Below are 14,915 nucleotides of genomic sequence, written 5' to 3' on the forward strand. Positions count from 1 at the left end.
GTAGCAGGCTGGAAGCAGACATGCCCAGACATGAAAACTACCATGCACACGCACACACACACGCGCGCACACATTTGTTCACCCACTCCCACTGTTTGTCTCCGGGCAGAAGTGTGTGCTTGTGCACCAACATACGTCAAGGGGGTTTCTGTGATAGATCAAGTATTTTCAGCTGAACACCAGAGGCGGTGTTTACCCGTCTTTCCAACTCCTGGTCTTTTTCCCAGTAATCTTGTACACATTAGTGCTGGAATCTTATCATCCCAAACAATTAGATAAAACTGAAACACATTTTTCTTCTGCATGACGTCATGATAAAAACACTTGTGCAATATGTAAAAAAAAAAAAAAAAAAAAAGAGAAAGAAAAATATGTTTTTCACCACACATTTTACTGGAAATGGACTATCGCTTGAATTTTTTTTTTTAGAATGACCTTGTTTCTAGCAGAAAACTTGCAAATCTAATAATCTATATAAACTGAACTGCATATGAAGTTTATTTTCATGTGAATAACCTAATTTCATCCAGTGTCATTGATAATAAGGTGCAAACTCTCGACTTTAAATAAATATATATATATATATATAAGAATGTTTCCCACGTCACTGTTGCAGAGAAAGATATCCACCAACAAAATTTCTTATTCAGTGCATTTCTTATACTTTAGTGTCACTCTTTCCACCGATTTTGCAAAGAGCGCCTAGTCCTTAGCGGTGTAATAATGCAGAATACTTGTGAAAAGAACCAAGACATGGTATTGAGCTTTAAAGAACTCAAGAACTTGACAGGCATTGATATTTTTGAAGAAAACTTCAGAGGGAAAAATGTATTCTTCAAAAAAGCCTTTATTGCATATTTTTATGGATTTTGCCGCAGACTCAAGTAATTGATCTTCCTTTTTCTGACTTCTTTTTACCTCTTCAGAGCTTCGACAGTGTTTTAACTGTGCATGGTGTGCAGTACGATATTTCATAGCTGCTTTTGATAAGCGTGCACTGTGATTACACTGCTCAACGAACCCTCATTCGGTTGTGATAGAAACGTTTTCTGGCTCTTTCAGCATAAGAAAACAACTTGTTGCATTTATAGCTCCCACTGGAAACCCAAAACCCTGCTTAACAAATGACTGAAGTGTTGTCGGGGCATCTTTTATTCCAGCTTCATAAGGTGGAGCCATGCTGACCGCAGCTGGCTCGTGCTCTTGAATCACCTCAACGAGAAGCATTGTGGTGTTTTGATATCACAAGATCCGGGGTGCTGTGGTGGCACAGGGGTTAAGCATTACCCACCTATGGAGGCCTTAGTCTTTGACACAGCCGTCGCAGGTTCAATTCCTGGCCTTGTTACCTTTGCCTCATGTCTTCCCCCTTCTCTCTTTACCCACTTACCCGTCATTTCGCTTTCAAAATAAAGGCCACCAGAGCCAATAAAATCTTAAAAAAATAAAAAATTGCAAGATCTTCTATGACAAGATCACCCTACACATCTACTAGTCATCCAGTCCTAACAAACACTTATCTAATATTTTTATATTACTAAAGCCAAGTAGATGTGGCCTTGTAAGCTATTCTTGCATTATTATAACCTTGATCTAAAAATATAATAGTTTTATGGACCATTTTCACAAAAATTCCTGCCAATTTATTACTTTTGTTTGAAAATTGAAAACCAGGTATTTTTACTTCTTAGCGATTTGTAGTTAATTAAAAAAATATTTAAGTTAGAATAATGTTTATTACATTGTGCATGTTCAGATTATTCTAGAGTGACACAATCATAATTATTTAGCGTATCTCCTCAGCTAGCCAGAATGCAGTCTCCTACTTAACAGACGTGCACCTTACAGCTTGAATTGAATTGAATTTGTTTGGGGATGGCGCAAATGAGTGCAACACGAGCACTCCATGACCACAATCAAGTATTTAACATGCAAACTTCACGGTCAGCTAATTATCAAATATATGGATTTAAACTAGCAGTGTTCAGACAGCATCCAAAACATTGTTAAGTCATAATCATGTGAACCATATGTCACCATTAATATGAATGACACAGAGGCATGCACAAACATACACTGCTGTGAGCCAAAGCCCACTAAGTTATTTGACCACTGGCGGGATGTGGACATTTCTCTGTAATTGGCAGGAGCGCTGGGTTCATGACCCTGAGTGAACTCGTAGCAGGATGCTCTTGGTTAGTGGTCTACTCTCACTGCCACATACTTTTACAGACTGATGGTTTTACTTTTCTCCCGCTCTCATGCTCAGCAGTTATTTTTCTCAAAGTCTTTTTCATACAAAGACTTGGACATTTGACTCTTTAATATCAGTTTAGGTTTCTGAAGGAAGTTTAAACACATTTTAAGTTGGAGAGAGTTTTTCTTCGACAGTCTGTCCCTGCAAAGGAAGAAAGTCGTTCTGTTTGTCTTTTTGATACTGACATTCTTTGCCCCTGCAGTCTGTTTTTCATTCAGGTTTCTCAGTTTTCTTTTCCTTGTTTTTATCAGAGCACTAAAGGAGCCACCGCTCTAATATTGTGTCTATGAGATAAAGGGAGACTTAATGTGTGGTCCACCCAGAAGCCTTGTTGCAGGAATTCTCTGTAATCACCAGACTGTCTGTGTTATCCCGCTCTTTGTTAGTCATTAGGTTTTTTAATATTTTGGGGATTTTCAGACAATGCTATATGGGTTTAAGAGGAGATAGTGATTATAGTTGTCATTGAAGAAAAATTATCATGTATGGTCAAAGTTTCCAAGGCATTTGAAATGACTTAATTGATTTTAATGTATTTATTTAACATGGACAATACAAACATGAGTGCAAACCAGATGCATTGTATTTGCGCTTTCTCGCAATTATGCACATTTTAAACACGAGTCCATGTAAAGCGGTTTTCTATATAAAAAGAAAATTATATGAAAGTTTCATATTTTGGGTCGGCTATACAATGAACGAAAGGTGAAAAATAAGATTTTAATATGACTTTGTGTTTGACATGAGAAATGTTTTGGAAGCAGCAAAGACAAATTATTTTTTAAAAAAAAATATATATATATATATATTTTCTTTCTCTTGCTACGATTGTTCTGAGTTTAATACTTGATGAATGGCCTAAAGCAGCTATTTACCATATTTTATTTTTTTAAATAAAACCATACAATAATATTGTTAATTCTTGTATTTTCTCCTAAATTTGTTGGCCTAAAAATTGTTTTTTTTTATTATTTCCATCACCAACAAGAGCTTTTTTCATCACCCCTTGCTATATTTAGCCCAGTTAAATAATGAGTCCCCAAGACTGTTTTTGACTGAAAGTCACTGTTGGTGATTCTAATTAAAACTCTACTGAAGTATAAAAACATGGCAAGCAATTTTGTTTTCTGTCTTATTCTTTGTTAATTTGAGAAGAGCCATATTTGTGACTGAAAGTCTCATCCTAAATTCTAAAAGGTGTCCATCTGCATCAGCTGTAGTTACTGGAGGAACAAATTTTCACCATTCTTGAACTGCGGCCGGGGCCACACAAAATTATTTCAAGGGCTACAAATGCCACCAAGCCACACTTTGGACTGTCCTTGCATAAAAATATTTCTTGATAAGTTAATAAGTTGTAATAAAACAAATATTTTTTTTGTTGGATTGTATGTTTGATTCCAGCTTGGGTAAGACCCTGCTTTCCAAACTGCCCTCAGATCTGCATTTCAAACTGTAAACATCGGTTAGAGTGGGTAATTGAGATGTGTAGTGTAAATACCGAGGGGAATCTAAAATACAGAAGATATAAAAAAAAACTGTCATGGTGCACCAGAAAGTTCACAAACTATCTTCCCAGTCAGCCCAGTTTGTTTGCTCTGAATTCACGTTTGGTCTTGAGAGGTTTTGCGAGATTTCTCGTCTGACATCTGAATGTTGGTGAGTGATTTTTTTAAAAAAATGTGTGTGTGTGTGTGTGTGGTGTGTTGCTCCTGTTGTGAAGTTCAACACCACACATTGTATGACCAAACCTGTCATTCTTTATATACTTAATCGTCATGTGTGTGGTCTCTTGGGTTTTGACAATTGGCCGCTAGCTGTAAAATCTTGCCATGTGATCTAGGAGTACCTGGTTTCTTACCTTTCCTTTAACTATTTTCTTCTGAAGGTCCCAGCATGATTACTCAAGTCATGCATGTATGTCTGCTTTTGCATCATCAAATCAGATTAATAATCATGAAAACTGTTTCTTGTTATTTGGGAACATTTGTCTGAACTAGCGCTGCCTCAGATGTTTGTCCTGACCACAAGCAAGTCAGTTGTAACGTCTGCTGAATCTAACTGCTAAGAAAACAATGAGGCACCAATTGTTTACTCATTTTGGCAGCTGTTGTCAATTAACAGGTTAAAAGTGTGACTGTGGTCCCTAAATGTGACGCAGCGCAGAAAAACACAATAAATTCTCACTTTCTGAGACAAAACAAGACATGAAATTTGGGCTGACTAAAGACTTATGCATGTATTCGCAGAAATGAAGAACACACAAAGTATACATTATTCCTTTAATCCTTATTCCATTCCATTACTCTGCTCTACTTCTCCTCCTTTTCCTCTGTTGAGGGAAACTGTGGGTGTAATGGGTTGCTCATGTGCGTAAGAGGAGTATATTTATATAGCGAGCAGTCTGAGGCCTCTTCCCTGTGTTCCTGGATAGCGACTAGATTCCATTGGTGGGAATATAAAGATCATGGTAGAGTCAGTGAAAGTATCCCCTTCCTCAATTTGTTGTGTAGGATATATAGGAAACAAAAATAAATCTCTTGGAGGCTCATAAAAACTTAATTTCTTACTCTGCTTTTGTCCTTCTTGGCCAGTCTTTGCAGGTCCCCCACCATAAATCAATCAACATACACACTGTATATGACAGACATACACAGAGAGGTAGAGTCAGGAAAGATTGTTTTAAACATGAGCTCATGGAGGTAGAGAGGACATGGGTATTTGCTTCTGCTGTGGTGTGATGTACATATTTCAAAGAAAAATATGAATGCTCTCTGGCAGCACTTACGCTGGCTGCGGAAATGTGTCCAGCAGACATTGAATATACACACACGCGGGCTGTAGCCTGCTGCCAATAATAAGACTTGTTTAATGAGTCTCATCGCTTTGTTGATTTCAGTCTCAGGGCTTTGTTGTTCTTGTGAATCGCACTCACTGAGGCCGGAATTAATCTTCACTGAGTGTATACATAAGGCGTCCAAGGCAGCGTTGTTAACTGGGAGTTGTCATGCGACAATGTTTGGTTCAAGTTTGGAGAAGTCTTGTTTGGTTCAATGCGTCATTGGTCATCTTGTTTCCAGGTCTGATGTTTATAGCACAGGGGTAGACCCTTTTTTATGTCACCTCTGCTTACTTCTTCTCCCAGCCTTCTCGTTTCATCCATCAAAATATTTCCCTCTGCTTCTTGGTGTCCTCCTTTTAACTCCTGCAGCAAACTTGCCTCCTGTAGCTTGAATTTCAAGTGTTGCTGCAAAACAGAAGCAGAAAGGGGTGGATTTTAATCAGGGAGTTGCTGTTTTTTGAAGCTTTTGTTGTAGTAAAATTGATAATGAACTATAGAAAATGGAGCATGACACATCTTTTAACACCATGCACCTTTTTATAGTATAGTGGTTTATCCTTATTTAGTATCTGCCTAAATAAGGGTGCGTCTCAATAAATGGTATCATTGTAAAAATGTAATTGGATTCAAAAAGCAAGACTCAAATAAGGCTTACCTCAAAAATAAGAACATGTGCTTTGGGGAAACTACTACTTTTGAATAAAACTTCTAAAATAGAAAAATATATTTGACACCAAAGGTGACATATACAAATGATAAAAATCATAAATGGGTTATACAAATACTTTTTCTGCTGAAGGCTATGATTGCTATTGGAAAGAATGATTTTTTTTTTTCTTTTTTATGTGTGTCTGTGTATTGCTTTGCTGGCCAGTAGGACTTTGTATCTCTGACCCAGAGACTGTGTGACAGAAGGAATCATAAAGTTCCTCTGAGATGGAGATACCTTTACTGATCACAGTGCGCTTTGACAGATGGGCCTCTGAAGTTTGTGATGAAGCAGTTCCTTGCTTTGTTTGCTCTATGTAGGAGCTTTGTGTTATGTTTGTGAGTGATAAAGTTGTACCGAACTGTATAATTGGAGGCAAGAACGGATTCTATGGGTGAGTGGTGAACCATGATTGAAATCTTTTTGCTAAGCTTAAAGTCACATGAAGATGGAAGGCCTGGAGGACATTATTATAAATTATTATTATTATTATTTGAAAGGACCTTCAGGTGTACATCTGTGTTCCCAAGATACCTATGACATTGTACCTGGTTAATTTGCTTTCCATGAATAATCAGATACCTTTGAAACAACTGTTTGCATCCCATGAATGGGACTATTGCAAGGACCGCTTACTGTACTTGTATACTGAGCAGCAGAGTGAACGACATTTTTGCTACTGATTCTTATTTGCTGCTGTTTATTGGATTTCATAATTTTAGTTTTGAAGGAATTTGAGAGCATGACATTTTTGAGTCATTCATTTATCATTCAGGGTCCTAAGTAGGAACCTTGCACACACCCATAACACCCTGATACCTCCTCCTCATTGTGACAGTCTGAGGTTGAAGCGGACTCATGTTGGTCATCAGTTTTGTCCAAGTGTGCTCTGAGATGGGATTGTTGCAACTTAGCAAATATAGTTGTGCTTTTCAGTCTGGCACAAATGGCAAGCTGATACCACAGATTAAAATGATCTGAGATCTTTTGAGACTTTTCCATTCTCCCCACTTCTAGATTCTGGAAATAGTCTCTGCTGAACTCTTCCTCCTGGAGGGGACTGTTAACATTTTGTAGGATATAGTTCGATCCCAGGATGTGAAGATACTGGATTGCCGAATCTTACCTCCCGGCATTGAGGTTAACTAGTTTTCAAGTGACGGATGTACCTCCCCACATCATCACACAGCCTCTACCAAAAGCTGCTACCCTATTGGTACCATAATTTGTGTAATTCATTTCATTTTAATGACAAAAACACAACAATTAAAAACATTAAAAACCCTAATCCTTAAAAAAATAAACAAAATAAAGTATACAAGATTTTTTTTTTTGTTGAAATTCTAAATACAAAGTTCATAGTTGTGGGGTCACAGATTTGGTTTTGGTTCACTTTTTTTGTCAACATTCCACAAATGCCATAATCAGCCTTAAATTATCCACCATTTATGGTTTACAAAATGCTTTATTCTCAAGGGCATGTCATGTTTTCTTGTAAAAACAGAAGGAATGTGACAGTTTGGCATTAGGCACATCATTGTGACAGGCTGAGGTTAAAGCTGGCTGTGATTTTTATATATGCTAAATGAGGAGATGTTGCTAATTTCAAAATGCTTTTAATTTCCTTGGCAAAAAAGAGTTTGCAAAGCTTTACCTAATTTTTTTTGTTTTTGTGTTTTTTTGCTTTGAGCTTTACTAGATAAGCACTCTTTAAAACCAAACTATTCATGGCTTTGAAGAATATGGAGACAGAAACGACTCAGATTCACAGGCTGTTTTGAGTCTGACAACTAGTTATAAAGATAATTTGGTAATGGGACCGGGCAAAAACATATGCTGTAATTTCTTCTATTCTGCAATTTTCCAAATAAAAAAGGAACAATTTCAAATTTGTTGTCAAACATTACTGCACAAAATGTCTGAAGATGAAACTTGGATGACTTCCGACTAAACATGTATAGATACATATACATTTCAGATACTGCGCAATTGTCTGAACTGTACTCTACGACCTACAAAACCCACGCCGTTGTCCAGGGGCATGTAGTGGGATCTGGCCTTTCAATATTTCTAGAGTAAACAAAAGCTTGCATCTCTGTGTCTCCCACGTTAGGAATTAAAACATGCTGCATGCAATTATATGCATGTTTCTTTTGGTATTTTGGGGGTTGGAGACAAAGTAACATTCAGATTAGAGTGCACCATTCTTTGACGCCTACACACTGACCCCAAGCGAAAATATTTCATATATTCAAGTCGAACAGTTGATTGACAGATGTGTTCACTGAAGCAATTAATTTTTTTTTGGTGGTGGGCCACTCTAAAGTTGTTGAAAAGTTTATGACTCGCATACAGATTTTTGAGTGTCAGTGTTAAGCTGAAGCTGCTGGTGTAAAATCTGTTGTTTGTGATCTTTAATCCCTTTGGTGTATTTTGTGATCATTAACATTTTGCATGAAATACCAACACAGTATTGTTGACATGTTTATATGACGTAAAAATGTCACATAAAAGTGCTACCAAAGATTTAAACAAACTTTATGAAGTTGTTCTCGAAAGTCTAAATAACCCCTGTTTTGTGATTGGTAAGACCGTAATGCATAATTTCAAAAACTTTCTTTGCATATGTGCAGTTATTCCATTCAATATCACTGAAAATAGGTGCAATAATCCAGCTGCTCCATAAATCTGCACAACTTTATGTTTGTTCAGTTTTGGATATTTGCTTTAGATAGTTTTTGAGAAACATCAAGGTTTTGTAAAGTCACTGTGTTATTGCATTTTCATAATTGGACATTTTTGCACCCATCTGCTGACAGATACCATTGTATTATAATGTATCAGTTTTATCCTTGATAACTTCTCGACCAACTATTACTTTAGCTAATAGCTCATAAAAATCCTACCAGAACATCTGAACATTATTCAAGGGGCTTCAGATTCCATTTCGTTGATGTCAGGTCTGACCTTAAGAAGGAGGTGCTTCGTTAAGCACTAGTTTAATGGGTGCACACACTTTTGCAACCAGGCAATAGCACCTTTTTTATATTTTCTACATTCCCTTTCCAACAGTTTGTTTGTCAGATGAATTGTACTTCATAAATGTCACAAAATGTGGAAAATTTTGTTTTTAATTATTTTAAAATGGGCTTGTTTTGGGGGAGGGGGTTTGTTGTTGTTTTTGTCACAAAAACGCGTATGGGTGTGTGTACTTTTAGAGGTCCAATGCGATTGATGAAACTTGTCGGTGTAGCTCTTGTTGCCAGGTGTACTTGGAAGAAACTGAGTGATATAATAGGTGTGTGCATACCTGCACTGTATGGCCTCTTATCTTTTATTTAGCATTGTGCATGTGTGTGTACTGTACTCTATAGCACCCTGACACAGACTACAGTTGGGCCAGTGATGCATTAGCTATGGCCAGAGATGGGTTGGTATGGAATAAATAATGGATACCATCCTTTCCCTCTAAATAAATCAGGACCAGAGAAATGGAGAGAGATGAGAGATTAAATGTGGGAGAGATTTGGAGACATTCAATGCCAGATATAAAGGGAGGATTTGTGTAACTGGAAGAAGGATATAGCAGCAGAAATAGTGTCCTGAGTTCCAGCTGGGTATCTCATTTCTCTTGTTCGTGTTTTATTAATTGACATTCAGTAGAAAACTGAAGTGTAGCTGTTGTTATTAAGTAAAAAAAAAAAAGCAAAACATTCACAGATTATTTTATTCCCAGGCACAAGGTCAGACATTCACCTTCCCCGACATCTTCCCAGAAAAGGACTGGACGCCGAAGGAGGGCTCCATGGAAGAAATGCAGGAGAAGTTCCTGGAGGACGAGAAGCAGAGGCAGAAACTCGACCCCAGGAGAGGAGGGGTCACCGAGTGGTTTGGACTCTGAACCAGGGGGCCCTTGGAGCAACGTGTATTGATTTGAAATGCAACCTCTGTGATGTCACTTTTATTTCACTGCTGAAACACGAGCGCGTAGCGAAAAAGAGCAAGTGTGTGTGTGTGTGTGTGGGATATGGCAGACATAAGTTCAGTGTGTTTGTGAGGTCGGAGTCCAAGAACCAAAAGACAAGAGGAATTGGAGAAGGAGGCTTTGTCTTTAATGACACAAGCCCACCACACACATTGTCCATCACCTCAGATAACCCCCTCTTCTTTCTCGTCCTCATGTTCTTCCCATACATATGTCACATTTGTTTCTTTTCGTTTTTTGTTTTGTCGAAGTATCCTTCTTATCTGTCAACCCTGTTGTCTCACTTCTCTTCATCTTCCTGCGAGATACTTGATCCTCAGCCCCAGCAGAAAGCAGCAACTGTGTGTGTGTGTATATATATATATATATATATATATATATATATATATATATATATTCCCAGCTGGTTGGATCCAACTGCCTGAACTGTCACATCATTTCCTTGTCTTGGATTAATTACCTAGATTTGGTAAACAAAAGATGGGATGTTGTTTCAGAAAGCAGATATGTGCAGTTTGCAGTGGCATCATTATATTTTGTGGTAACAACTATTGCCGTGACCATAAATAAAGCCTTTACCCGATGTTTGTGTATGTGTGTTTAAATGTTAAAGTTGTTTTCATAGGAACTGTTAAACAGTCACCTTTCCAAAAGCACTCTGCCTGCTCTCTCACTGATGCCGTGCTGAGAAACTGGCACTTTGAGAAGCTGTTTGCAGTGCAAGCTGGCCTTCGCAAGTGCCAATGTGGTCTGGTAGCTGTTTTGACAAAGTAATGATCTGTGTTTTGAATCGGGCCAGTGAAGGACTGAGTTCTCTTACCGTAATAAAGCCCATAAAGCGGAGGGTGGGGAGACCTCTTCTGGGCTCATTCAGACCCTCCATTATGCTCAGAGGCCAAAGCTACAGTAAGTGTCCCCCAGCCATGACCGCTAATGTCGGCTGGCTAACAGAAAGGTCCGGTCCCTGACCTCATCCAGCCAACTCATCTATCACTAAGGAGAATGTCAATATTGATCCTGTTGGCCCATTGTCTGCTGCCTGGAACCACTGAATCCTCCCCCATCCTCCACTGTTACTATAAAGCAATCAGATTTTGAACAAAACAAGCTTCTTGTTTCACCATTAGTCTGTTCCTTTTCTCTCTTCCTCCATCTCGTCTGTTGCCTAGCTTTGAACCTGTGAGAAACAGCTGAAAAACCAACTAAGGTGGGAGACCAAATTCATTTTGTTTCACACCTCCTGGCCTGAACAGACCCCTTTATGATAGTTGGATAATCAAGTTCTGATGTTTGCCAAGCCATAATCTTTCCCTGTTGTCCTCTTGATCTTTGTGCTGGGGATACCCTGTTCCTCTTAAAACCAGCATCACATACCTACCACAATTGTTTCTCATTAAACTCTTGATTAAATCACTTCTTTTTTAAAGCCTGTTAGGAGTTTTGGTTGTGTAGCGTTTTGCGTAAATTATTTTACTGCTTTGCGATTAAAAAAATAAAAATAAAAACAACTACAGTTTTTTCAGACACACTTTGTTAATGATCTAATGTCTTGACTAAATGGGTACAACACAAGGAATGGGAAAACAATTTGATGTCGGAGTGAAACAACAGAGATGAGTCAAGTTTGCTTGAATTGTATGAGAGAGACTAACATAAACCCTAGTCTGATGGGGCAGGAAAAGGATGCAGGATTCATATTTGCATTGCAAAGAAAAATAATAAAAAGAAATAAGTGAACTTCGAGCACAGATGAAACCAGAAATTTACATATGCAATATAAAAAGACTATATGCTTTGCTTTCACATTGTCTTAAGTGAAATCACAATGAAGTTTACTGCTTTAGGTCAGTGAAGATATCAATTTTTTTCCCATTTGGTAAATACCAGAATAATGAGAAAGAGACTTTTTAAGGCAATTTATATTACTTTCTTTAAAGTAAAAAGTTTAAGTACACGTAATTAGTATTTGGCACCGTTGCCCTTAAACTATATAACTCTTGGATATCCCTCCACAAGCTTCTCACGATAGTCGGCAGATTTTTTTTTTTTTTTTTTTTTTTGCCCGTCTCTCCTCATAGAAGTGGTAGAACTGAACCTCGTTTGTAGCTCCCACATGCCTTTTCAATTTAAAAGCTGAGGTGCCTTTACAGCTTTTAAATTTGAGATAGGATCGAGATCAGGGCTTTGTGAAGGTCACTCCATTGACCTTGTTATCCTTAAACTACTTTGCGACCAGTTCAGCAGTAGTCTTCGATTCTTCATTTGGAAGACACATTTCTGCCCAAGATGTAACTTCCTGGCTGTTGTTTTGTTAAAAATTAATTTACCAAAAACGGGAAACCCTTAATCTGATTTCACATCAGACAGCGTGGGGAAAAAACAAAATACTATTAGGGCTGAAACTCGAATGATCTCGATTATTAAAATTTTTATTTTTTTTTCGATTATTAAAATTCCTCGATTAAAAATGTATCCGCCTCGAAGCTTCGTTAAGTTACGTTTCACTATTTAATGCGCCGCTCTCGCTTCCGCCCGAGTTGTTGGCGAAAGCTAAGCGTCAGCGGCACAAAGTCCAATCTTCAAGTTCGGCCTGGCAGGATTTTACCTCTTGGTGATGATGTCCAGGTTTCTGGGGACCAATAAGCGTCCTTACAATGACGGGATGGAAGGGATAATTTATACAGGTGAGCGGACAGACTGGACTCTGGGGGCGGCTGTGCTTTAAATGCGTAGCTTTACCGACTAGCCGGAAAGTGAATTTCACATCATCCCGTTCAGCAACAACGTGCGGCGGCGCGCATCGTGACGGTACGTAGCCGGTCGTGTTTCTATGACGTGTGCAGTTGTCAAATCCCGTCGCTATATGCGCGAGCGATAAGGAGAGTTCATCAGTTAAATTGAATACATAAACCAAAAGCTGGAGTAGCCTATAGACTTTTCTTTTTTTACAAATGTATTTGTGAGCCTGCCTCTTTGCTATTGAACTGAATATAATTTCAGATTTTTGCACAACTTTTCTTCAGGTTAATTTAGAATAATGAGTTATGATTTCAATATTATTAACTTTGTTATGTTAACAATAACTTTGTTAATTAAGTTATTGTTAGGGAAGCTCAAATGTGGAAATATTGCACTGATGTTGATATCTGATAGTAGCACTGCTGTTATGTTAGATTTACCAATGTTTTATTTTTATTTTTTTTTTAAATCCGATTACTTGATTAATCATAAGAATAATCAATAGATTACCAGATTACTAAGATATTATTTTTCAAAAGCCCTAAAATAAATATGTCTTATTATGTGGACTTATGGTCTGAATATGTTCATCCCACCTGGGGAAAAAAAACTTGTAAAGCCACTTTTGGGTGCAGTAACAAGGACAAGACATTTGGTCTATGCCTTTTATTAGCTTCTGTTGAAATTAACTCTAGCTCTGATTGGTTGGAAGCATCTGTGAATAGCAATTTTGAAATCTGGTTCTACAATTCATTACATTGCTCACTGACAGCAGAAACTTCTCAAAGTGTCTGGTCACATGTGTTTTTCTTCTTCTTGGGAATGTACCTACATCAGCTGGGAAAGTTTGTTTGCGCTGAGCACTTAAGGACAAGTGCTTTGGCAACCTCCGCCAATATCGAGAGGGATTTTCCGAAATACTTCATTTGATTGAGGGTCAGTTCCTTCTCTCTGTGGAAACGAGGTATACAACAGAGCAGCAAGCTCCAAATAGCACTAAAATAACAGAAAAGCTTATTTTAGATATGAATTTTGTGTGTTGATAAGATCCTGGTCATTGTGTCTTCTTTGTCTGTGTGCTATATCTGCCTCGTTGAGGATGTAATTGGACAGATTGTAAATATTGCAATAACACCATTGTGATGCATTCATTTGAATTCATGGTTCTGCAGGTTTATCGTCTTCATTCTCCTGCTCTGGGTCAGACTCCGGCTCCAACACGTAAGGTCGGATGGACAAGTTGTTGTTGGCATCTTTAATAAACTTGATAGATAATTGTATTGCTGCTGTGAAACTACAAAAATGGGCGAACAGGGTGGAGTCAAAAGCGCTGAGAACTGCAGGGGGGCGGGGCGTGAAATGTTTCATCAATATTTCAAAAGACGCAGTAAAGCGAGTTGCTCTAAAATGAGGACGTCTGTGGAGCTACAATAATAATAAATTTTGACTGCATATTGCAGTTCTACTTTATATAACCTGTAAGTAAATGGTTTATATGTTAAGCATTAAAAACTTAACATATTAGCTTCAGACAGTGAGAAATGAAACTGTCCTTTTTACTTTTAGTCCCTTTTATTTGCAGATGTGGAATATCACAATGTCCTGCAAACCCGAGTTATACACTGAATTTTAAATGTATTTATTTTTTTGACATTCTCCGAAGAGGTTTTTATGCCTCGTCATCCTTGCGTCTTTGCAAGCCACATGAAAAGCTGTGGACACCAAAACAGACCCGTTCTGCGTCCGTGTTTATTTATGGAGCGTTCTTGTCTGTGAAAGACAAGTAGGCGTGCCGTGCACTTCCTATTTCAACCAAACTAAAAATAAGTGCACGGAGCTCCTGATTTATATTTGATCTCTGTTTGGAGAATACCGCCATATTGTTATGCACCACACGTTGTGTAATTGCAGAGGAGAGGAAGAGCGAGCTTGTTTCGTGCAAGATGCGGAAAGCTCAGGAAGGCCGCAGTGAGAAAGCAGGAGGTGAGGGAGTTAGATGACATCACTGAGAAAATGCTGAGCTGGATTTAAGGGCTACTGGATAAAACAGGTCTGATCCCACAGTGCTACCACCCCACAGCCCCCCACACCCTTCTACCTCCATCTCCTTTCACTTTCTCTTGAGACGTACAGTGCGGGTAGTGTTCTCTTCCCTACATGATGAGTTAATGGAAGGGGGGTTGAATATTTTAAACGGTGCTTCACTCTCATCCTTCCTCTCCTTGCTCGTCTGTCTTTTTTCTCTCTCTCCTCCTTCAGCTGTGCATTAGTAGAGTGCACACATGACCCTGTTTCTGTCACTGCAGTCCACTTTTGGAATCTGCATGACATCATTTTGTATTTTTGGGATGAGCAGCGGTACAGTGAGTGTCTGTTCTGCCTC

At 38.3% G+C, this 14,915-nt stretch overlaps 1 protein-coding gene across 1 annotated transcript in view; it reads left to right on the forward strand.

Moving 5' to 3' along the window:
- mrpl23 (mitochondrial ribosomal protein L23) overlaps window positions 1-10,376 on the forward strand; it is a 41,097-nt gene extending 30,721 nt beyond the window's left edge. Inside the window, exon 5 of the mRNA XM_055039787.1 lies at window positions 9,545-10,376. Within this exon, the coding sequence (XP_054895762.1) occupies window positions 9,545-9,709 (165 nt within the window). The 3' untranslated portion in view covers window positions 9,710-10,376. The remainder of the gene's footprint in view (window positions 1-9,544) is intronic.
- Window positions 10,377-14,915: the final 4,539 nt, after the last annotated feature.

The sequence above is a fragment of the Poeciliopsis prolifica genome, unplaced genomic scaffold (genome assembly GCF_027474105.1).
Source record: "Poeciliopsis prolifica strain line A6 unplaced genomic scaffold, Auburn_PproV2 SCAFFOLD001, whole genome shotgun sequence".
NCBI lineage: Eukaryota > Metazoa > Chordata > Actinopteri > Cyprinodontiformes > Poeciliidae > Poeciliopsis > Poeciliopsis prolifica.